This window comes from Zootoca vivipara, chromosome 4 (genome assembly GCF_963506605.1).
Source record: "Zootoca vivipara chromosome 4, rZooViv1.1, whole genome shotgun sequence".
NCBI lineage: Eukaryota > Metazoa > Chordata > Lepidosauria > Squamata > Lacertidae > Zootoca > Zootoca vivipara.
Genome location: NC_083279.1, coordinates 99487868 through 99511662, shown reverse-complemented (window position 1 = coordinate 99511662; position 23795 = coordinate 99487868). Strand labels below are relative to the sequence as shown.

Below are 23795 nucleotides of genomic sequence, written 5' to 3'. Positions count from 1 at the left end.
ATAATCTTGGTCAAACAAGTTTGGAGAAAGGAAAGGGGACCTTCTGGATTAGGAACTAAAATGAATTATTTTCTTCTCTGTACGAGCACTAATTTTTAAAAAGTAACAACAAAAGATAATCGGTGTCTGATTTCCTTATCAAAATTTATTGCTAGTTTTGTTATCGTTTGCTCCCAGAATGTGGTACATAGAGGTATAGTACAGAACACTGATAGACATGAATAGATCTAATCAAGTTTACAACCATCTGATTTATATAAATAAGTGCATAACTGTTAGATTAAGCTTTTCTCATAAGCTCCACCCTCTCCAAGCTTGAACACATGATGAATTAAGAGTAAGTTCTCAGGGAGGATGGTAATGAGAATTAATTAACTGTTCTGTATTCTCTGCCCCACCCCCCACCCCCCACCCCCCACCCCCGGTCTAACTTTAGACAGATGTATCTTATCTTATTAAAATGGAAGAAAATTCCAGAGTTGTTCATCTTAAACAGAGGTAAGTGGCTGCATCCGTTGATAAATTGTTGAATGTGCGACTTCTGTCCCAAGAAGCATTCCCTGTAGATGTGGAAGACTACTCTTTTTTCTTATTAAGAAAAGTTATATAGGAATAAGATGTGAAAATAGAAATGAAAGTTTGAGCCCATCGCTGAACTATGTAACTTTTAGAGGAGTAGCCATCTTAATCCATTGCAATACTTTACCATGCCTCAGAGATTGCAACTAGCAAACTATAATTCTGCCATTTAATTTATTTTAAAACTTTCAGATCCTTTATAACTGCAAATATGCCTATTTATACATATAATGTGAAGGGAGACCGGATTGCAGATTATCCATATATTCAGGTAAATTTTATTCATATGCACCCCAATGGTTTAAAGGTATTAGGAGACATGTGCCCAATTTTTAAAAAATGGGCATGTGAAAATAGAAATTTTTTACTGTAAATTTTGAGAGTTTATGTAGAACTCAGGTAGATTCTACATAACTCCAGTTGAACTCCAGTATCTGGAGTATCAATACTTCTGGTTGAAACCCAATATCTTATTCACACTGTTCTGCATTTTGCTCCATTTACATTTTTAATATGTAATTGTTTTTAACTGTTTTTATATATGGAACTGTTTTATATATATCATACTGTAAATGATGCCTCATGAGAAGTGATTCAGAAATAATAATGTATGGGTTTTATGACTAATCACCTGGTTTTGTGCAGGATGTCAAAGTTCTTAACCCTGAGCTGAGCATGGTTCAATCATTTTGTCAAGCTGTTCTATTCAACTTCATTTGATTTCCCCCCCTAAAGATGTGTATTTGGTCCTTGCAGGATGACTGCTATTACGGCGGATATGTGGAAGACGCCTTAGACTCTCAGGCCTTCCTCTCTACCTGCTTTGGGCTTTGGTAATAAAGATGTTGGGGTAGAACTGAAAGAGATATACATGCCATGAGCCTTAAGTTGTGAATATTTGTGCCTCTACAGCTATTCTCAGAGTAGATTTTATGCAGACTTCCCTCCATAAAAGCTGGGTAAAGCAATTGTCTAAGTTTAATTTAGTTTTCAGTTCTTGTATATGCAAACGCAATGATAAAGCACTGTGGGAAGCAGGCAGTTTTTGGGACCCAAAACATACTTGTTATACCTTCAATTCTAAGTAGCAAAATAACATCAATTCTTAAGGAACTATATGATTAAATGATTCAAATTATGAATCTTCCAAGTACATGGACTGAAACCTCATAGCAATATACAAAAAATTGGATGCCACAGGCTGTTCTCCATCTTAAATGTGGATTATAATTTGTTGGCAATTATAATAGCAAACAGATTAAACTATTTACAGGTAGGTAGCCGTGTTGGTCTGAGTCGAAGCAAAATAAAAAAAATAAAAAAATTCCTTCAGTAGCACCTTAAAGACCAACTAAGTTTATATTTTGGTATGAGCTTTCGTGTGCGTGCACACTTCTTCAGATACACTAGAAACAGAAGTGTCAGACCCTATATATATACAGAGGGTGGTGGGGGTGGGTGGGAATGGGAGATGGGCTGATGGGAGTGGTAAACCTGTAGATGGGTGTTAATATAAACTCAGATTAAACTATGTTATAGGGCAGTACATCAATGAACATCAAAGGGCTTTATTAGGGAAATATCTCTCAAAGATAATATACAAGCCATGATAAATATATTAGACAATGCAACCCATGCAGCAAAAAACCCCATGCATTGTCTAATATATTTATCATGGCTAAAATTTTATTGGGCCAGCCAGATAAATATGATCCAGGACCGTCAATTGCCTTTCCCTGGCTTAATGCATTTGCTGATTTGTTGACCCTAAGTCTGTCTTTTGGGTTTTTGCCCCAACCCCCCAGGGGACATGTGCAAATTGGGATTTTAGGCTATGAAATTGAACCTATTGAGAATTCTTCCACATTTCAACACCTTATTTATCGAAAGACTCCAGAGCACCTTGAACCGTGCAGAGGAATAATTGAAGATGGAACATATTTAGGAAGTGAAGCTGGAGAAATAAGAATAATTGACAGTGATGGCCCAATTCCTTCTGCCATTGGAGTAAGTAGTTTTTGGTTTTGCTGAATCCATACATTAAATTGAATTTATGTACCAAATGTGCCTTAAATATTCCAAGCCTAAGATCCTTCTCCCCTGTTTGGGGATGTAGAAAGATATGATCCTAATTGTTGGTGTGGGTAGAAGGGAAATGGAAAAGTGTGGTTCCCACCATCAATTTTGATAGTTTCTGCCATTCCACATTGCTGCTTGGTGGGAAATAGATATTAGTGACATCCTCTGTTGCTGAATATGTTGCTCTTCGAAAGAGAGTAGGGATGGTAGTCTTGACCAGGAAGGATGTGGAGTGTGAGCAGGGGCACTGACTTGCCCCCCACATTGAGGGGGCCCAGTGTCACATGACATCATATGCACAACATCATGTGCTGGATGGGAGGTGCCAGGGGGGCTGTTGCCCTAAGCGTGCAATCTGGGGAAGATGCAAACCAGGCACCCCCTGCAGAGATCCCCATTGCGCCCTGCCAGTGGCAGGGGCTGGAGAGCACAGAGAGTGAAGATGACGCTCTGTGCCTCGCTCCTGCTGGCACACAAGCGCTTGCCCGCCGGCGATGGGGGATAGGGAGCACAGAGGGTGTGTTTGCAGGTGGGAATCTGTTTGGGGGGGCCCTCAATATTGGGGGGCTTGGCCCCCTACACACAAATATTGAGGGGGACAATGCCCCTTCCGCCCCATATAGTTGATGCCCCTGAATGTAAGAAAGGAGAAGAAGGGAGACTATAGTGCAGGCATAGGCAAACTCAGCCCGCCAGAAGTTTTGAGACTACAGTTCCCATCATCCCTGACCACTGGTCCTGTTAGCTAGGGATGATGGGAGTTGTAGTCCCAAAACATCTGGAGGGCCGAGTTTGCCTATGCCTGCTTTAGTGTAAGTTAGGGGCACATTTGGTTATTGTATCTGCAGAAGAAACTTTTTGAAAGAGGAAGATCTCTAACACTCTAAGTTTAAGTTATTTAACGTACAGTGTTAAAAACAGTTTAAAACAACAGTTTAAATGTTTTTAAACTTTTAAATACTGCATTTTTAATTGTAACCTGCCCTGGGACCTTTGAGTTAAGGGGAGGTAATAAAACAATAATGCTATTCATTTCAATCTATTGTTGTGTTTTTGTTGTTGCATACGATTGTACTTTTATTGTAGGGGTGATTCTTAGTTTGGTTCTGTGTAAGCCACCTAGATAACTTCTCTTATCGGGTTATAAATAACTAAATCAATAAATTTAACTAGGGTAAAGGATGGATGAAATTATTGATTTGGTATTATTGATTTGGTAAGAGAATTATTGATTTGGTAACAGAAAAAAAGAAAGAAATAGAATTATTGGTGTAAGAGCTTCTAGCTGAATAATGGGTATAGTTGTTTATTGTAAGGTTAATTTTATGTGATAGGCCTGTTTAGGTTTCTTCTAAAGGAATATTCATGGTACATTTCTGCAATGAAACTTTGTTTTATGTATATTTTGTTTCAGCTAGGTGATCTTGAATATGACCCACCTATCAGATATCTAGAATATTATGCTGTTGTTGACAAAAGCACGGTAAATGTTGCCATATTTTTTTTACTAGCAGCCTCATATTTGGTGTTGCTCAGGAATTCTGAGACCAAAAAACCAGTGCACTTTTTAAAGATTTGATGTCCACTGTCTTGAGTCAAAATGTTGTCCAATTGTATTTAAACATAGACAGAAACCTCCTAATGCAAAATTTTGTTATATATTAAGAGGTGTTCAGATGCATATCAAGCAGATGTTTCCACCTTAAAATATATGGTAGGCTTATTGCCATTGTTTGTATCCTGCCTTTCAAGATACAAATAATTCCAAAGTGGCTTACTAGTAACATATTTATGGCAATACACATGCACATATCACACTGAAACATACACCCCCCACCCCACCCCAATCAACGTAAATATTACAAATCTCTATCAATTTTGTTTTCAGGACCTCAGACTTCCAGTTAAAGCATATTGATAGTTTGAGTTATTAGGATGCATATTGTTATCATTGGCCAGCTAAATGGAACAATCAAGATAGTTTATTGAGGGGAAAAAATTACATTACTAATTTCAATAGTTGTTGAAAGATGCATATATCCCACACCTTTTTTATATATAGCTTGTAGTTTCTAGTGGTTTGGAGTATTTGTATTCATTCAGAATATTAGGTTTATGAAACTCTCAACATACGATATTTTAATGAAAATTATCCAAAGGAGTATTAATGATGAGGAGGGAATTTGAATGCATCTGAAGAACCCAAATCATAGTTAAACATTTTGTCTTTCATTTTCTCTATCTCTTAGTTTATTCTCAATCATCGCAATGAAACTCAGTTAGTGTTGATAATGCTTCGTATGATCTCTGATGTTCACAGCGTGAGTATATTTTATAAGACCTTTGGTGAAGGGCATGTTAAACATAATCACTCTAAACGGTCACATGGATAAATAAAATATGAGATATGAAGCAAGATGGGCAGACACTATTCTCCCATTTGTTTTATATGTAGGTTTGTCAGTTAGACAAACAGAAAACTATGGAGTGAAACTCCATTATCTCAATGATTTCTTGCTTCTTTTAAAAGTCTTTTCTGTGAACCTCATGGAGAACTGATTGCTGCCCCAATAGAAAACAATTCAGATATCCAAGATTTTGGTTTAGCTTTGATTGAGGAGTAGTGTGTCCACCCAAACACAAATGGTAGCAGAAACAGGGGTGTGGGACGGGGGATGCGGTCCTCCCCGGCTGTCACCCCTGAGGGGGTGACAAAATGGCACACTGTGGGGGGCAGCACTTACCACGGGGCCTGGCCTGCAGCATGCCCAAGCCACGCGTCTCTTCTGGGAGTGATGCAGTGGCTCAGGGTCCTGCGCTGCCCAAAACAGCAGCGTGGGGCTGGGCTTGCGTCCACCAGGCAGACTCCATGGGCAGCTTGCTGCAGCGCCCCCGTGCACAACTTGCCCTGCCCCTGCCGCTCTAGGTGCCGAGCAGCTAGCTATGCCTCTGGCAGCAAAGATGGGTCTTAGGATCTCTCTCTCTCTCTCTCTCTCTCTCTCTCTCTCTATATATATATACCGTGTTTCTCATATTATAAGACACGTCTTATATTTATTTTTTCCTCAAAAAAACACACTATGGCTTATTTTCAAGGGATGTCTTATTTTTTTCCTCCTCCTCCTCCCGCAGCCGGCATTGCTGCTGTGCCTATCACTATGTCTTATTTTCGGGGTATGGCTTATATTCCTTGAATGCTTAAAAATCCTGCTATGGCTTATTTTATGGGTATGTCTTAAAATATGAGAAACAGGGTATATGTATTTTATAGTAACAAAACATAAAAAACAACTGATTTAACATATACAACCAATATAAACAACAAAAATAAAAATACATAATTCAATTTTATATTCCATATCTTCCTCCTTTCCCTCCCTTCTACGTTTCTATAAATCACTTACTTGGCACTTTCTAAAGCTTAATAACATTCTATTTCTTAATTATCTATTCTAAGTATTACTCTTAATCCCTTTTCAATCAAAAATTTCCAAAACCTCATAGTATAATTTTAATCTTAAGAGCATAACAACATCTTATCATATATCTAAATCTTAACACATATTACATTTATCTAACTTACTTCTACAGCCTCCTTATACTATCAAATCCTTTACTAATTTTATAATTCTTTTCTAAATAAACTTTAAATTTCCTCCAATCTTCTTCCACTGATTCTTCTCCCTGGTCCCGGAGTCTCCCAGTCAGTTCAGACAGTTCCATGAATTCTATCAGCTTCATCTGCCAATCGTCCACCTTAGGTAGGATCTTTCTAATTTAGGTCTTATTTCACACAGAAATGTGGTTTTCTTCTGGATTTGTAGCTAGAAATCTAGTTCATCAGGTAGAGTTCTTAATGGTTGTTTGGCCCTAATTTAACGCATCCTGACCCTGCAAATATTCTTGGTTTTTAAAAAAATCAATTTAGTGATGCCCAAGATTTTTTTCTTATCCTTAAACTTATTGTTTATATTTTATAGTATTTTTAAATAATGTTTTTCTTTGTGTATAGTAAGTGCATCCTCGGGCCATATCCAGTCTAAATAACAAACAGGTACACTTCCAGAAAACTAGAAAATTCAGGTGTGCCTTAAACTGGAGCTAACATCTTTTAACTACATTGTTTTGTCCAAAAGAAAGATGTGAAACGGAATGATAACTGACCAGGGAGTCTCTAATCACTTTGTTTGTGATTTTGTTTTCTTGAGTGATTCAATCAAAAATGACCTATTTGAATTACTGTGCCCCAGTATTCTAAGCATAATGTTTTGTCCTTCCATTTGTGCAAGTGGGAGGCACTTGTAGTGACAGCCTTCACTGTGAAGGTAGGGTACTTACTATTTATTATTTTTCACTTTATTTCATACCATGAATTTTCAGTCATGAAGGTTCCTTAAAGTAGCTTATAAATAAGACCATAACAAATAATGCAATAGAACATAATACAATAAAGAATTTATAACAGTAAAATAGCATAAAATATACTGCAAACAACCACTTAAAAAGCAACAACATAATAAAAACAGAACAGCATCAGCATTCAAATTATTGAGGGATTAGGGTGATTTAGATAGTTGAGTACCACTAAAAGGTTTTTGTTTTTGTTTTGGAAGAGAAGGGTTTAACAAAGAAAAAGAAAAAAAAGACACAAGACTACAGAACTTAACCCCAAAAGGGAATTTGAAGACAAGGGAAAAATACTAAAAAGCATCTATCTCTGAACCATTGTTAGAAATATAAATTGGGAAAGCTATCTTTGAAAGAGTAGGGGTGACAGACAGAGAGAGAGAATGTGCTGGAAGACAAGGAAGAAAAAGTGAGGGGAGAGAGACAAAGAGATAAGGGGAATTGTTACCTGTCCCTAATGTGTTGAAATAAATGAAGAAGTACGATAAGTATGCTTGGCAGCATATTACATGCAAAAATTGGACCAGCTGTTCTCAGGCCTTAGTATAAGGTTACCAGACGTCCCCATTTCTCGGGGACAGTCCCCAGATTTACAAATCAGTCCCCTGACAAAATCCTATCATTCCTGTTGTTGTTTAGTCGTTTAGTCGTGTCCGACTCTTCGTGACCCCATGGACCATAGCACGCCAGGCACTCCTGTCTTGCACTGCCTCCCGCAGTTTGGTCAAACTCATGTTCGTAGCTTTGAGAACACTGTCCAACCATCTCGTCCAACCTATCATTCCTACTGAAGTTGAAAAGTGTCCCCAGATTCATTGAAAAAAATCTGGCAACCTTACCTTAGTAGCGCAACCAAAAGCAGAAGCAGAAGGACTGGGAGCATAAGTGTAGCCAGGATATTTGTTAGGTGGGGAAGGACTTTGTTGGGGGCGGCAGAACCAATGTGATTGGTCAGTTAGTTAAATATTTCTATTGTTTTACTTGATCTAGGGGGCAGCTGTCCCCCTCTACCCCACCAGCTACGCCCATGACTGGGAGAGCAGGCACCCCCAAACTGCAGTAGGATTTTCAGTGTGCATGAATGCAGGGTGTACATCCAGCTAGAAATTCCAAGAGTCAATCAAGCAGATTGCTCTTAATAATACATCAAATAAAGGTAAAGGTAAAGGGGCCCCTGACCATCAGGTCCAGTCGTGTCCGACTCTGGGATTGCGGCGCTCATCTCGCTCTATAGGCCGAGGGAGCCGGCGTTTGTCCGCAGACAGCTTCCGGGTCATGTGGCCAGCATGACAAAGCTGCTTCTGGCGAACCAGAGCAGCACACGGAAACCCCATTTACCTTCCCGCCGGAGCGGTCCCTATTTATCTACTTGCACTTTGATGTGCTTTCGAACTGCTAGGTGGGCAGGAGCTGGGACCGAGCAACGGGAGCTCACCCCGTTGCAGGGATTCGAACCGCCGACCTTCTGATCAGCAAGCCCTAGACTCTGTGGTTTAACCCACAGCGTCACCTGGCTCCTAATACATCAAATACAGGAGTCCAAAAACAATTATAACTTTAGGAAAACAAAAGTATATTAAAAATTGTCTGCTGTAAAAGAAGTTCCATTGGATTCAAATGGGTTGAAAGTGCCAGGGATGATTTCTGAAAATCGTTATGAAGGTTGTGTATAAGATTTTGGTATACTTCATCGAAAACTGGCAGAGTGATGCCTTCATAGAAATGTAGAGTTGGAAGGGATCCAAAGGGTCATGTAGTTCAAACCCTAATGTCCCATTTCCTTGACACCCAACTGTAAACAAGACATTGTTCTGCAGCATCCAAGTGCTATGACATTTGCATCCATGTAGAAATTGAGGGTTTTAACTTATTCAAAAGGAATATACCAAACAGGAAGGGAGGAAGAGTAGCATTATATGTAAAGGTGTACACTTGAGAAGCAATTCATGACTTGGAGCATGGAAGGCAGATTGAGAGTGCATAGGTAAAAATTGTAGGAGAGGGAAATGGTGATGTTACTGTGGGTGTCTGCTGTAGAACTCAAGCCAGGCTAAAACTTAGATGATGCCTTCCTAGAGCAGATTACCAAACATTCAAAAAGGAGAGATATAGTAGTCATGGGAGACTTCAGGTATCCCAATATATGTTGGAACTCAGACTCTGTCAAGAACGTAAGGTCCAACAAATTCCTCCATTGCCTTGCTGATAATTTCATTTCCCAGAAGCTGGAAGAAGCAACAAGGGGATAATCTCTCATGGACCTGGTCCTCACCAACAAGAAGGAACGGCTGGACAAAGTGGAAGTACTGGGAACCTTGGGAGGAAGTGATAATGTTCTCTTCAGTTTCATTATACAGAGGCAAGAGAAAACTGAGTAGTTGGGCATGCATTGGCAGATGGAGATCCAACCTCTGCTTAAAAAGCTCCTATGAAGGAGAGTCCACCTCCTCCTGAGGGAGTCCGTTCCACTGTCAAGCTACTCTTACTGTCAGAAAGTTCTTCCTGATGTTTAGTTGGAATCTCCTTGTAATAACAACAACAACAACAACAACAACAACAATTTATTATTTATACCCCACCCATCTGGCTGGGTTTCCCCAACCACTCTGGGCGGATTCCAACCGAATATTAAAAACAGTACAGCATCAAACATTACAAACTTCCCTAAACAGTAACTTGAGTAAGAGTTGTTCTTTCTCAACAGGTCCCTTTCAACTCCACAATTCTAGGTTTCTTTGATTAATCATAGCCGTGAGGGGTGAGCACTGTTCCTGACAACCAGGCAACATTTCTGTTGGCTCTTGACACCATAACAACTATGAAAGGGAAAGCTGGAGGTGGTGGGCCAAAATGGAGGCACTTTGGCAACAATACTATGCATTACAACTGCACAATTTGGTGTTTTCTGTTTTCAGATATACTTGCCATTAGGTCTTCACCTTTATTTGGTAGGATTGGAGTTGTGGACAGAAAGAGACTACATAACAATTGATACTGAGAATCTTAGCGTGACTTTAGCTGCATTTCACCAATATGCCATCTCTGAGCTTCAGCAAAATGTGCATTTTGATCATTCAGGAATAATTACGTAAGACTCTACAGTTTCTTTCTTGAAATTGTCTGCCTTCTTTTCAATAATATGAAAAGGCCAGATTATTATTATATTATCACATCACCATCACCATCATCCTAAAGAAGCCCAGAGTGGCAAATACACAAGTAATGAAACAAAACATTTAAAAAATCCTTTGCATCTGTATCAGTTTATAGTAGGATCCCTAGCAAGGACCCTTTCCTTGTCTTTGGTCTTAGCTTATTTAATCATGATTATTATTGTTCATTCATACTCCAGCTTCTTACAAAATATAGGGAGGAAGCTTACATTAAATCTGTTTAAATCTAAAATGTTCTGCTCATAAACCTGGGCAATATAGCTGCTCTGTAACTTTTGCAGTTTTTTATAACTATAACATGTACAGTAATATCTTCTGTTATGTTACAGGGCTAAAGGGTTTCCTGCTGGACTTTCTTGGGGGAATCGGTTTTGTTTTTACACTCTAGTTTCAGTGTCTGCTATTCATGTAGGTGATTATCAGTATCTTTATTTTTGTCTTTGTAATATATTCCTAAAATTAGTAGGCTGCCAGAGGGAGGGAGGTAAATAGGGGTTTAGCCACTAGTTCTCCAGACCTTCCTTTCCATTCCATCGCATTCCATTCGGGCCAAGCTACCTGTGACCTCAGGAAATTTGCTGCAGATTATTATTATTTTTTTTAAAAAAAGATGTAAAGAACACAGCTGCCAAGGAAAGGAGATTTGGCTCAAATGTGGACTGTAGATTGAGGCAAGAGTGATAGTTCTATCACCATTCACCCCTTGTACAAATATAATACTATTATTTAATTAACTTATTAGTTGCTTTACGCAAATGTCTCATATCAGTATAAGAATAGGCAGCTGAATCAGACCAGTGGACCTGAGTACAGCAGCACCTTGCCCTCCTGCAGTTTCCAACTATTACTCAGAAGCATACTGCCTCTGACTGGAAGCAGAGCAGAGCCATCATGGCTACAACACATGGCAGTAATCCAACCATGAGGTTAGCTGCACATAGATCACTGAAGCAAGTTTATTCCCATCCAGAGAGAGCTGCAGCTGGGCCACCAGCTGAAACTAGTAAAGGCAATATGACCAGTTGTACATCCAGCGGCAAAGATTAATTACCCCCAAACAGTGCACCCGATCCTTCAGGGTGAGTGCAACCCCACTGAAAACATCTTTAAGGGACCTATGCTGAGTAGGCACTTGGTTACAGCCTTCAATGTCCATCCATCATTAGCAGCTGGATCTAACCTGGCCCAGTGCCATAGTTAGGAAAATGGAAGTGGCCCATATGGGCAAGCACAGGGGCTTCTAATCCAGTGATGAGGCTGCAGTGCCATGGGAAAGGCCCCGACCAGCTCCATCTGAGTGAAAGTGATGGGGAGGAAAAAGAGTGATTGACCGGGAGGATGGGACTATGTCTGGCACCAGACCTCGAGCATGGGTTGGGTTGGGTTGGGGTGGGTGAGTGTTTGGGAAGGGAGCAGCCTGGGCTCAGACCTTAGCTTGGGGGTTAGGCCTGTGCTGGTACTACGGGTGGCATCATTGCGGACTGCTGTGTAGATTGGAAAGGTGCACAGGAGGCGGTGGATGGCTGAATTTGCGTCTTCTCTGTAAGACTTGAGAGGGTGCTGATGGGAAGGAGGATGAAATCTGGTAGTTGTTGGTTTAGGACAGGCATCCCCAAACTTTGGTCTTCCAGATGTTTTGGACTACAATTCCCATCATCCCTGACCACTGGTTCTGTTAGCTAGGGATCAGGGGAGTTGTACGCCAAAACATCTGGAGGGCCGCACTTTGGGGATGCCTGGTTTAGGAAGTGGGGTGCGAATGGGACAGCAAGGCCAGGAGGTTTTTGGTCTTATGTCTCATGGCTGATCTTGCTGAGGGAGTGGAGGAAACAGCTGCTCTTCTTCAGGCCTCCATGTGAAATACTCAGTTTGGGACTGTGGGTGGAGAGGGCTGTTGAAAAAGAGGAAAGTGGCAAGGACAAAATGAATCCAGGTCTCAAAATGTATTAAGGCATAACATTGGGGGTGGGGGGAGAAAAATTACTTCCTTTCAATAACACAAATTCTGAAATCATCTTCCAAAAAATATAGTTGTAGGGTAGTACCCAATTTATATTTTTTTAAAGCAGATTAAATATACTCAAAGGATGTAAATGAAGTATGTATTTATTGAAAGTGTTTAATATTCTGATTACCTCAGTCCCTTCTTTCCTTTTCCTCATTGTATGCAGACATATAGAAATCCTAAAGTTGATGCTGAAACAATTGCACACGTGTTGGGTCATTCTCTTGGCTTTGGCCATGATGACACACCCTTAAACAAAGCTCGGGGCTGTGACTGTAATTGCACCAAGCCTGGCAGGTGTATAATGGCAGCAACCGGCAATCCGTGAGTAGTCCTTAATTGATCGATTTATTTCTTCCTAGTGTGTTTGGAAAGAAAAGCTGGTCATGTTATATTTTTGCTCAGTTCATTTCTTGCCACTAAAGGTATTCTGCTCAGTTGTCCCTCTTAGAGTCAAACTACAGATTACACTAAGTATCCCATTAGTGTTGTGTGCTTGGCTTTCGTTCCCCCACTGCAACCCTGATCTTAATTGCCCTTTCCCTCAGCTCCTGCTATTTAGTGGAGGGGAAAACAAGCATGATGATGAAGCTGCTAATTATGTGCTTTACGTAATTTGCAGGCAGATCCACCTGAAAGTTATCTTGTAATCCCTCTTGAAATAAATGGGAGCTATGCAAGAGTATGTCATTCCCAATAATTTTCTGGAGAACAGAACAGTTTCTTGGTAGATTTCCCACTGGAAGAACCTTCTACAGTACACACACATTAAGCTCCTTTGTGGATTTTCTTTGGAGAAGATAAGCAAGATAGGAATTCTCATTAATTATCAGATAGATGAAATAAAAAATTATTATTTTTTACAATTGTTAAGAGTTTCTTGGTTCTAGACACCCTAAATTCCTGGGTCCAATAGATGACAGAATTTAATTAAGGCTTGGGGTGTCAAAAGCTAAGCTAGTCTCCTGTGTAATGTAATAGCTAGACCTTGTTTATTAAGATGTGTACTAGATACTTCCAAATCATCTAGAATCGGTGTATGTTAAAAGCTAATTAAGTCAGACTAGCCTTCTGTGTGGGGCAATGAGCTATTAGAACAAAGGAACCCGGTATGAGATGGCAGGTGAGTGGGGCTAACAGTGTATTCCTCTTTGAGTAGCAGCATGGTGCAATTATTTCCTGGCTTCCTCGGTCTAAGCATCTGGCTGTAACCTGTATTAAAGAATAAGTGGTTTTATACATTTTCTCCTAGTGTGTTTCAATATTTTGAGGATTTGAAATAATTTAACTATTGATTTTTGTTTCTATCTATTGTTGCACAGCACCTTAGAAGAAATTGTACCCTGAAAGGCAAGATACAAATTAGTATAGTAAATGTATTTAATAAATCATTTCATCATACTGGATAATAATTTCTTCTCTGTTACAGAACATGTTCAAGGCTGAGTAACTGCAGCAGGATGGTATATTATGATGCAATAAGAAAACCAGGAAAAGAATGTCTTACTGACATACCTAGCCACCTAGTTAGCAGAAAGAAGTGTGGAAATGGTGTCATTGAGGATGACGAAGAGTGTGACTGTGGCCACGATGAGGTTAGGCATTAAGACTGCTCTGAAAGATGTGCACAGAAGAATTAATAAGGTGTGGATGTATATATTTTCCCAGCTGTGGAATTGCTCTGGAGGACAATGACTGATTCTAACTTTTCAGTCTGCTCCAAAATCTCCTGTTCTGTATTCTTAGCAAATCAACGCTGCAGTTGTAGCATACTTAAATAAGTCCCACCGAACTTAACAGGGCTTATTTAGACAAGCATAGCCTTATACTGTCTACTCAGATATAAGTCCTGTTATGTTAAATGCGACTTATTCCCCAAGGAAATGCATATAGGAATGCAGCCTAGATCATTTACTTTTCAGGACCAAATTACTTCACTAGAACTGCTAGTCTGCGGGCCTTTTCTCACAAAGAGAGAACAAGAGTAGTATGAGAATTGTATTTCTATGGTGTAATCTCTTCCGGGTAGGGATTATTATTATTATTATTATTATTATTATTATTATTATTTATATCTCACCTTTCCCCCAGTCTGGGACAGAGATAAAATAGAACAAGCGAGAAACATAGAAAAGACAGTCATTAAAATGTAATTGGACACTAACAGAATTAAGATAGTGTGAGGGACAGGGACTACAGACAGCCCCCTCCCATCCTGAGAAGTAGTTCTTCCCCGAGTACCAGCTGCAGCGGAGAGGGAGAAGAGTCCAGCGGGGAAGCAGGAAGTAGAGGACATGGCTCTGGCAGGGTCGCAGAGCCCCTGCTCCGCTTGGGAGAGGAAGAAAGGGAGAGGGAAAAGGGGAGGAGGGAAAGCACGGAAAGAAGACCTTTCCCTCCTGTTCCGGAATTGCGCAGAAAGAAATGGGGGAGGAGATTCGGGATTCCCAGACTTCTTTGTTGGAAAAAAAACGTGGGAATCGCTATTCCAGGGTTCTGACCCAGACTGAGAACATGTATCTTGTACAGCTCTAGCACTGTAAATAGTTTGCACACAATAAAAGCATGAAAAGGCAACGGTTTGGAGAGTCGTTACTCTAGAGTAGCCGCAACGTGCCTCCTGTGACAGATAGTATTAAAAGATCCATTAAAAACACAAAACACAGAAATAACTATAAAAAACATAACAGCCCTTTCTCCTGCAGCAGTATGGGCAGGTCTAATAGTGTAGGTCTTTCTCTTAGAATGGGTATATGTATTACATGAAAACATGCCAGTTATGTATGAAAGAGCCAAGAAAATGGCTTCGAATATTCCACTCTCTCTCACACACACTCCGCAGCTGCATAGAAAAATGGCTCCCACATCACTGACAAAGGGGCCTCAATTTTCAGTTTTATTGAAGCAAGGCATTTCCCCCTGAAAAACAATTACTGGATGGGCATACACCCATTTTCTTTGGTTGGTAGGCCAAGGAATAATGTGAATCATAATTAGGGAGATAGCAAGAAGTAGGAGAGCACAGGTTCCAGTTGCCCTTGCACCACATGTTCCTACAAGAGGAATGAAGTAAGTTGGTGTGTGTTATTAAGTAGATCAAGACTCTGTACACACCATACCTTTAAAGCACCCCTCACAAGAATCCTGGGAACTGTAGTTTACCCCTTACACAGCTACAATTTCCAGGATTCTTGAGTGTGGGGTTGTATATTCATGTGCAACTTAAGGTAACTTTAAAGAGAAACTCATTGCGGTGGCATCCTGTCTCTGAGAGGCGGAAGGTTTGAAAAGCACAGGTACAGAGGATGCCCATCATCCCCGCAAATCTCTCAAGACAACAACCACGAAAGAGCTGCTACGCTGTGGCATTCAGTATATTTTTCTTCTTTTATCAGGAACTAGAAGAGGCAGGGATCCTGAATTTATTTCTGCAGCAAATTACAAAGCTTTCCAGAGCCAAGATACAGTCTCAGGTGAGTGGATAAAATTTTAGTAGTGTCTTTGGTTGTGTGATGAGGAATGCCAGCTGGCTAACACCACATAGCTAGGCCATTCAGTTTTACCCTATATGAAAGCAAGTACAAGGAAGTTTGGCTGCCTTTTGAAGCATGTGATAACAAAAAGATGTTTTGTCCCAGCTGGATATTGAAGAGCCCTGCTTTATTAGCATGTTTCCACATAAAGATCAGCTGTTCTGTGGACCATACTAGCAGTCTCCAAAGTTTCATAATGGGATTTGTTCATCATGGATGAACATAATGGGATTTGTTCATCATGGAAGCCTCACACATGAAAATTCTGAAGAAGTGTGCATGCACACGAAAGCTCATACCAAAATAAAAACTTAGTTGGTCTTTAAGGTGCTACTGAAGGAATTTTTTTATTTTACTTCGATCCAGACCAACACGGCTACCTACCTGTAACCATGAAAATTCCCTTAGCAGTAAGAAAGCAGTCAACATGTCGAGTGACTAAGCCACTGCCAAGAAGTTCTACAGGGCAGACCCCTGGAAGCTGTGAAGGAACTTTGGGGCTGCCAATGTTAACAGAGGTGGACTTACATCAGAGGTGGACTTACATCAGCAGCCAACATCTTCACAGGAGAGGAGACATGCATTGACTGGGGGGAATCACTTTATTTTAAATATATTAGCCTTGCCTTTAATGACATTGCTTAGAAGATTAAAAGCATTGCACTTGCCTCAGAAGTTGCTTCACACAGTTAATGAAAATTGTAGTAATGGCTTTACAATGAATGATCGTTTCTATATCTTGTAAAGGTTACGTTAATATATTTAAAAGAAAGTGATTTAGTCAGCCAATACATGTTTCAGAGGTTTTGCAATATTTAGATTTATTTCAATTGATTCAGTGGTAGAAGCCAGACAGCAGTATAAAAGAGTAAATGAAGTAAAGTGTTTTGTAACTCCCTTTTAGTTTTTTAGGCAGTGGATGCAAAGAGCAGAGAACCAATATTTGTTTGCTGATGACTCACGGCCTAAAGTTATGTTTGTAAGTTTTTAGTAAAATATTATTAAAATTATGTCATTTCTTGTCACACATAATGCTTCATTGAATGTTTGCTACTATGCTAACTCGTAATGTAAATGGCTTTTTGAAAAAAATGTTAAAACAACTTGACAACTTTGATGTTGGGACTCCCTGTTGCTGTCAGGCAAGCCTGGTTAAGAGAGCCATTCCAGCTGTGGTGGGGTGTCATCAGTACTGGAACTTGGATATCTCAGTACTCCACAATGTACTTAATCCTGGCCCAACTGCACTGGCTGCCAATTAGTTTCCAGCCCCAATTCAATTGCTTTTATATTACATACATATTTTGTGTTTTTATATTTTTATGTGGTCCATGGGGTCACGAAGAGTCGGACACGAATAAACGACTAAATAACAACAAATGTTGTGAACTGCCCTGTGATCTATGGATGAAGGGTAGTATACAAATTTAATAAATAAAAGAAATGTAAACTTAACGATACATTTATTGCACCTCTGACCCATTTAGTCACATGCTGCTCTTCCCACTTTTTCTTCCACTTCATCTGTTAGCTCTTACAGATTCTTCAGTATAACCCAGGCATCCCCAAACTTCGGCCCTCCAGATGTTTTGGACTACAATTCCCATCTTCCTCGACCACTGGTCCTGTTAGCTAGGGATCATGGGAGTTGTAGGCCAAAACATCTGGAGGGCCACAGTTTGGGGATGCCTGGTATAACCTTTCTTGAATTTTGTAGTGTCACTTGTGATATGTCAGCCCTCTAGTTTATGGCTGATCCTTTTAAATATCTGTAATCCTTCCTGGTTTTGTGACCTTCCTAAAGTTGGTTAATTGCACCGCCTACTCCTTCATTCAATGTTTAGATCAAGAAAGGTATTTGCATTGTCTTGTTTCTATACCATGAAGCAGTCTGGAACCAATATGTGTTGCTCTGATATTTGAAAGTAGATACTATGAGCCATACCACAACTCTTTCATTTTTTTATAGGAAGAAGGTGAATCAGGGATCATCAATTCATTAACGGATAGCAGCTTTCCAGAATTCCAGGGGCCCAGTGTAAGTTGTAGATTAAATAATGTTATAATGCCAAGATATGGAATATCTGAATTCCTTAAAACGTTTTCCTTTTTCTTACAAGTGCAATGGTGATCAAACATTTTACAATCTCTTGATTAAAATATGGTACGCCTGCTGGGAAGTCAGATAAAATTGCTTTTGGCCACAATCCCCCAGTTTCGTGACCTCATATAAGCAAAAAAAAAGACAAGCCCTTGCCTCAAAAGGAATCTGCAGTTTAAGTTTAGACTGAGGATGGAGGACATCTGGTGGTCAAGGCAGCTTGGCAAATGTAATAAATGAATACACCCAATGGCATTAGTCTAAAAGCCTGCATTTAAAGGACAGTATTGAGAGATAATTCCTTCTTTTGCAGGAATGCCAAAGGAATGGCTGTTGCCAAAAGGACTGTAAATTATCACCAGGCATTGAATGTCTTTATGGACTTTGCTGTGAGAGATGTAAGGTAATATAAAAACAGCAGATTTCAAATAAATGTAATAACTAGGGATGCCCTGAACTCCCTTCCCGTGCCCACCCATGGCCCCATACCACGATGGAGAATTTTGCCTTTCCTCAATTTGGTCCCCTGTCCCACAGAATTTATGAGAGGACTCGGCTCCCCTGTCATTGCCCCCCCCCCATTTGTCTGAAATTTTATCCCTTTCAAGGAAAAAAAATCAGTCATTTTTAGAAAACTCTTAAACACCTGCCCCCACATTTAGTCTGTACTTTGAATACATAGAGCACTTCCTAGCTGTCATCTTATTTGCCCACACAATGATCCTGAAGAGTAGAAAGCAATGGTGAATTGCCCCAGGCCACCTAGTGAATGAATAGCTGTTAGGCCTTGAATTCCCATGTACCATGCCCCATGAGCTCCAAGAGCAACTTATAGCAAAAGCAAGAATTCACTCCATCTTTGTCTGATTTAATAAAATGGTCTTTGGCAGGGGTTCCCACAGAATTCTGTACACAGCATAATTCCCCTTGATATTTGGGCTTCCGATTGCAGAATGAGCTTGCAACAGCAGCCAAACCACCAGAAGCTGTACATTATTGACAGACCCCCGTGCTTCTGCACCAGCGAACATGGGAGTCTGTTTTTATTCTACGGTGAAAGAGGAAATCTTGGGAGTCCAGTTTTGCCTATTTGAGACATTGCAGGAGCTTCACTGAGCTCAAGAAAAGGACTAAAAATGAGACCTGAGAGTTCATTTACTGTACATGGTGCTTTGCATTCAGACTCACCAAGGCAGATAGAAAATGACATTTATGACAGGGAAGGAAGCACTTGACATTTTTCCCACCTGCAATTTCCTGTACTTTAAATTCCTCTCTAAGTTGTCCACCCATGCACACTGCAGGCACATATATTTCCAAGGACATGCATGAATTTTAAACCTTATTGGGGGAGCTGCTTGGGGAAGCCAGTGTTATAGGAGAGAAATGGCAGATAAGGAAATAATTCCATTCCCTCACTCCCACCCCTGCCTGAGTTGCTTTGTCACTGTCAATGCAACCAACATTGGGACTTTAATTTGTGTAATTTAGCTCCACAAGTAATTTCAGTTTCTGAAGGGAAAACATGACATGCCGCTGTTGAAGAGTCAGAATGAGAAGCTTCAATTGTTGTTTCCAACAGTTGTTAGAAGAGGGAACAGTGTGCAGAGAAGCTGTTTCCGAGTGTGACCTTCCGGAGTATTGCAATGGAAGCTCTCCTGTTTGCCCGCCAGACGTCCATAAACAAGATGGGATGCCATGTAGCAACAGTAACAGCTGTTTTATGGGGAATTGCATTGACCTCCACAAACACTGCACATCTCTTTTTGGCCAAGGCAAGATTAACCTTCGCTTCGGGAAGAAAAGGAAAAATCTGCTTTATTCCTTAACACGAGTGCCATCTGGGAAGAAGGCTTCGGGAATCTTCTGCTATGTTGTGTGTGCTGAGTGATTTTTCTCTTTAGCCTTTCCTTAGTCGATATCAGACTGTAGGTGAAATATACTCGGAGTCGAGAGTGAATTTCATGCTCTTTATTCAGCTTGTAGTAGCAATAGAGGAAGAAGAGAAGAATGGCTCTTTCCCCAAAACCGTCTGCTTATAAACATTATTTACACAATGGGCCGTGCGTGATTGGCTACTTCAGGGCTGCACCTGTGGGCCAATCAGGTTGCGGATTGACTTCTGCCAGCAGCCTGATTGGCTGCTCTTGCAGGCCAATCAGGTTGCTGATTCACTTCCACCTGGAGTTGGATTGGGTGGCTCCTGCGGACCAATCAGACTGCTGCATTCTGGATCCTATTGTTCTAGGATTCAGCTCAGTACATAACACTAGGGTTGTTCCAAATTTATCCATGCTGTTTCTTGGTATATTGAGGAGAGAGTTGAAATTATGGGGGTGGGTGGAACAGAAACATTCTTTTCAAAGCCTCCATTGAGAAATTGCAGGCCACTTAATGATTGATGCAACTTTGTTGTTGGTTAATATTGGTGGCTGAAAGAAGTGGTGGTCTAAGAGGTTGATTTGAAGGAGTGAGGGGCCAAGACCCCCAATATTAAAATAGTATTAACTGTGGATTCAGTTTTAGTGTTATTTATCTCAAAAAACCAACTCTATTAGCAAATGCTGAAATGTGGAGGTGTGGGGTTTGCTGAATATTCTCCAGGGAAGAATTGAAAGTCTTCAACTGTTGAGGATGAACTCAGAAAAGTTTTGTTTTCCAAAAAATTACAGTGGAATCATTTCTTGAGAATTTTCAGTCCAGCTTGCTCACAAGTGTTGGTGAGGAAATTCAGTGAGCCAACTTTATGAATACTGAATTTCCAGCTCAGCCAAATTCACAGATTTCTGCTTATTATATGGTCCCAGGTGCAGAAACTCCAGATGATGTGTAACACACTCATGTGCAGGTTTGCAGTAAACATTTAAATAACAGTTAAGATGAACATTGAAAGTTGATAGAAAGAACAGTACAATAAAACATGTCCTACAATTTCTATTTTCTCTGCTTCACAGGGGCATAAGCATTCATGGTATGGTACATTATTGTATCTACCCTTCAGTACTGCAGATGGGAGCACATTAAATTTAGCCTGAGTTAATGCTTTCCTAAATTTTGGAAGAGTCAACTTGATCAGATGATCATCAAGGAGAGCCCACCCTCTGTCTCTAAAAGTTGGAAAGATAGAAGCTACACTTAATATAATTTGTCTAGTCTCTAATTGTAAAAGTATGTTGGGCACACACCTTGGAAGACTGAGAACAGTTCTCAGAAATTTTGTTTGGACAGATTCTGGAGCCTCAAAACTGTTAAACGTACACACTTCTGCTCCAAATAACATTTGTGGCAAGATCTTAACATTAAACACTTAGATAGCCTCTTTTATATGCCTTAATTTAGTTGTTGCCAGTCCTCATTTTTTCACTCCTTCCTCTTTCCCTCTCTGCAGGTGCAAAACAGGCCCCACTGAGTTGTTTCAAGAAAGTGAATATGCGAGGCGACCAGGCTGGCAACTGTGGCGAGGATGGACAAAAATACAGGAAATGTTATGAAGAGTAGGTTATACTTGTGGGCAGGTATCTCATTTTCTTAGGCTATTCATTCCATTTCCCATAACATTAAAAAACAGTTCAAGACAAATTGCCGTCATAATAGGATGGGCCCAAATGTGTGTGTGTGTGTCTGTATCTCCCAAGTGTCAAAGGCCATGGTGAAGATGTTCATTGTCAGCATATGGCAAAAATTCTATAATGAAGGTGCCAGATGCACCTGTGTGGAGAGTGATTGTTACAGCACAGCGGCTGCCATGGAGAATGCCCTCTTGCAGCCCTACTGCCTGGTTTCTGAAAGCAGTGGAACTATGAAGATGGCCCCTTTGGTATGCCCCTCTCCTGTTATTTTTGGGCTCATCCACGCTTACCTTTCCCCTTGCACTTTCCTGGTTCATGTCCGAACACTTTTTTTTTGTCCTGCCAATTTCCCCAAGAAAACCCGCTCTTTAATGCTGAATTGGAACAGACAGCAATTTGGGTTATCCACAGATTACTGTTTGCACCAATGCAGTGGTAAAGAGTGGGTTTTCACAGGGGGAAATGCTGGGTCAAAAAAGTGCTCAGACACAGACCTGGAAAGCCCAGTCCTGTGCCTATAAATGTGGAGAAAAGTTAAGTGTGGATGAGCCCTTAAGCATGTGTATTTTCCCTCACAGCCTTCTGCCTCTTCAGCGAGCTGTTATCTCCTCCTTATTGTAAACTGTACCTCATCTGGATTCTTGGGTGGCCAGAGCAGCTGACTCTGAGAATGGAGGAGATACACTTTTAAAACACATCCAGTATGTGGGATAACAAGCCTCACATAACCAACATGCTTATGCTGAAATAATTCATGAAGGGGTTAAGCTCATAGAGTAAACTGTCCTGCCAGGCTTAGCTTACCTTGGCAGAAACTATGTAATCAGACATATTGTTTTCTGCCAATCTACCCGAGAAGCTTAGTGTGAGAGGGGTTCAGACCTCATGACTCACAAGTCACTGCTGAGTTCCCATACCAATAATTTAGGAACTTTCACCAAGTAACTAAGCCAAGTTTTACTGCCTGTGCAACTTTTCTGACTTCTCCATGGAAAAGCACATGAACCTGACCTTGGAAGAGTTTGTAAGTAAATCATTTTTAACTTACCAAATGTGTGGTCTTTTTCTATGCTAGGGGGAGTGGGAAGCTTCAGAATGAACTCGGAAGGGCATTTTTCAAAGGTCTACACGGGGGTAGGCAAGGTTTATCTTGCCTGGGCCGGATTGGTCCCGCGGAGATCCCTCCGTGGGCCGGATTGTGCATGTTCCCATGATTTCTAGTGTCTGCGAGTGCACAGACGCAATTTCTGGTGTCGCCAAAACGAGTCCCCGTGCTGTGCTGGTTTAGCACAGTGCGCGAGCGGGCACCTCGGTTTGGGCGCCTCATGGGCTGGTCAAATGACCTCCGCAGGCCACTTCCGGCCCATGGGCCTTAGGTTGCTGATCCCTGGTCTAACAGCCTATATTTCCACATTTTACTTTGCTGCATATTTTGTTGTTTTGAATCTCTGCTGGGGTTCTCTCACCAAAAGTATTTGCCTCAAACTTGAATCTTAGTATCCAGGAAATCTTCTTTTCTTCCTTTTTTTATTATTCTGCTCCAACACAATGCACATTTAAAACACATGACTTCCCCCAAAGAATTCTGCAAACTGTCATTAAGGGTCCTGGGAACTGTAGCTCTGTGAAGGGGAAACAAAGGTTGCCCTAATTCTTTTGGGGAAGTCATATACTTTAAATGTGCATTCATTGTGCTTTAAATGTCTGGCATGGATCTGCACAAACATTTTTTCCTTCCTCGCTTTTCTTTCAGAGATGTTCTTTGTGGAAGACTCCAGTGCACTCATGTTAATAAAATTCCCAAAATGTTAACAGGACAACGTGTAGTTCAGATTCCAGTGGAGGGTACATTCTGCTGGGGTTTTGAATTTCATGTTGGCCAGCATGTTTATGATCTTGGAGCAGTGAGAGATGGAACAACCTGTGGAACTGACAAGGTAACTTTGACTGGATCCCTTGCTTGGCTCTGATTTCTCAAAATCCTAACTTGGGGTGGGATGGCAATTTGCTTTGCAAAGTACAGTCTTCTCCAAATATGGTTTCCTGATTTTTATTTATTAATTGACTGATCTGGCAAGTCATTTGGTTGGCCTTTGGCGGCAGCACTATCTGCTTAGTTAAGAGTGTGTACAGAGCGGCATGCACAATTTGAGCAGTGAACCCACTATGGAAGTGCAAGTCCCCACATTTTAGGCATGTATAAATTCTTCTCTGCCAGACTTAGGTCAGGGGAAACCTGTTCTTCTGTGCTGATTGGCTACCACTCATTTTAGTCATCAGACCACTTTCCCCTTTCAAAAGGCAGGACGATACACATTGCTGACTAGCTGGTCCTTAGGTCAATCAGGAAGC

General features: G+C 40.7%; 1 protein-coding gene across 1 annotated transcript in view; it reads left to right on the top strand.

The window, feature by feature from the left end:
* The window catches only part of LOC118085084 (disintegrin and metalloproteinase domain-containing protein 9-like), a 33493-nt gene that overhangs the window by 8385 nt on the left and 1313 nt on the right, over positions 1-23795 (top strand). The window contains exons 2-11 of the mRNA XM_060274016.1: positions 772-850; positions 1336-1412; positions 2385-2586; positions 9981-10153; positions 12418-12567; positions 13673-13838; positions 18188-18277; positions 19457-19649; positions 21263-21368; positions 23197-23380. Coding sequence (XP_060129999.1) covers positions 772-850; positions 1336-1412; positions 2385-2586; positions 9981-10153; positions 12418-12567; positions 13673-13838; positions 18188-18277; positions 19457-19649; positions 21263-21368; positions 23197-23380 — 1420 coding nt within the window. The remainder of the gene's footprint in view (positions 1-771; positions 851-1335; positions 1413-2384; positions 2587-9980; positions 10154-12417; positions 12568-13672; positions 13839-18187; positions 18278-19456; positions 19650-21262; positions 21369-23196; positions 23381-23795) is intronic.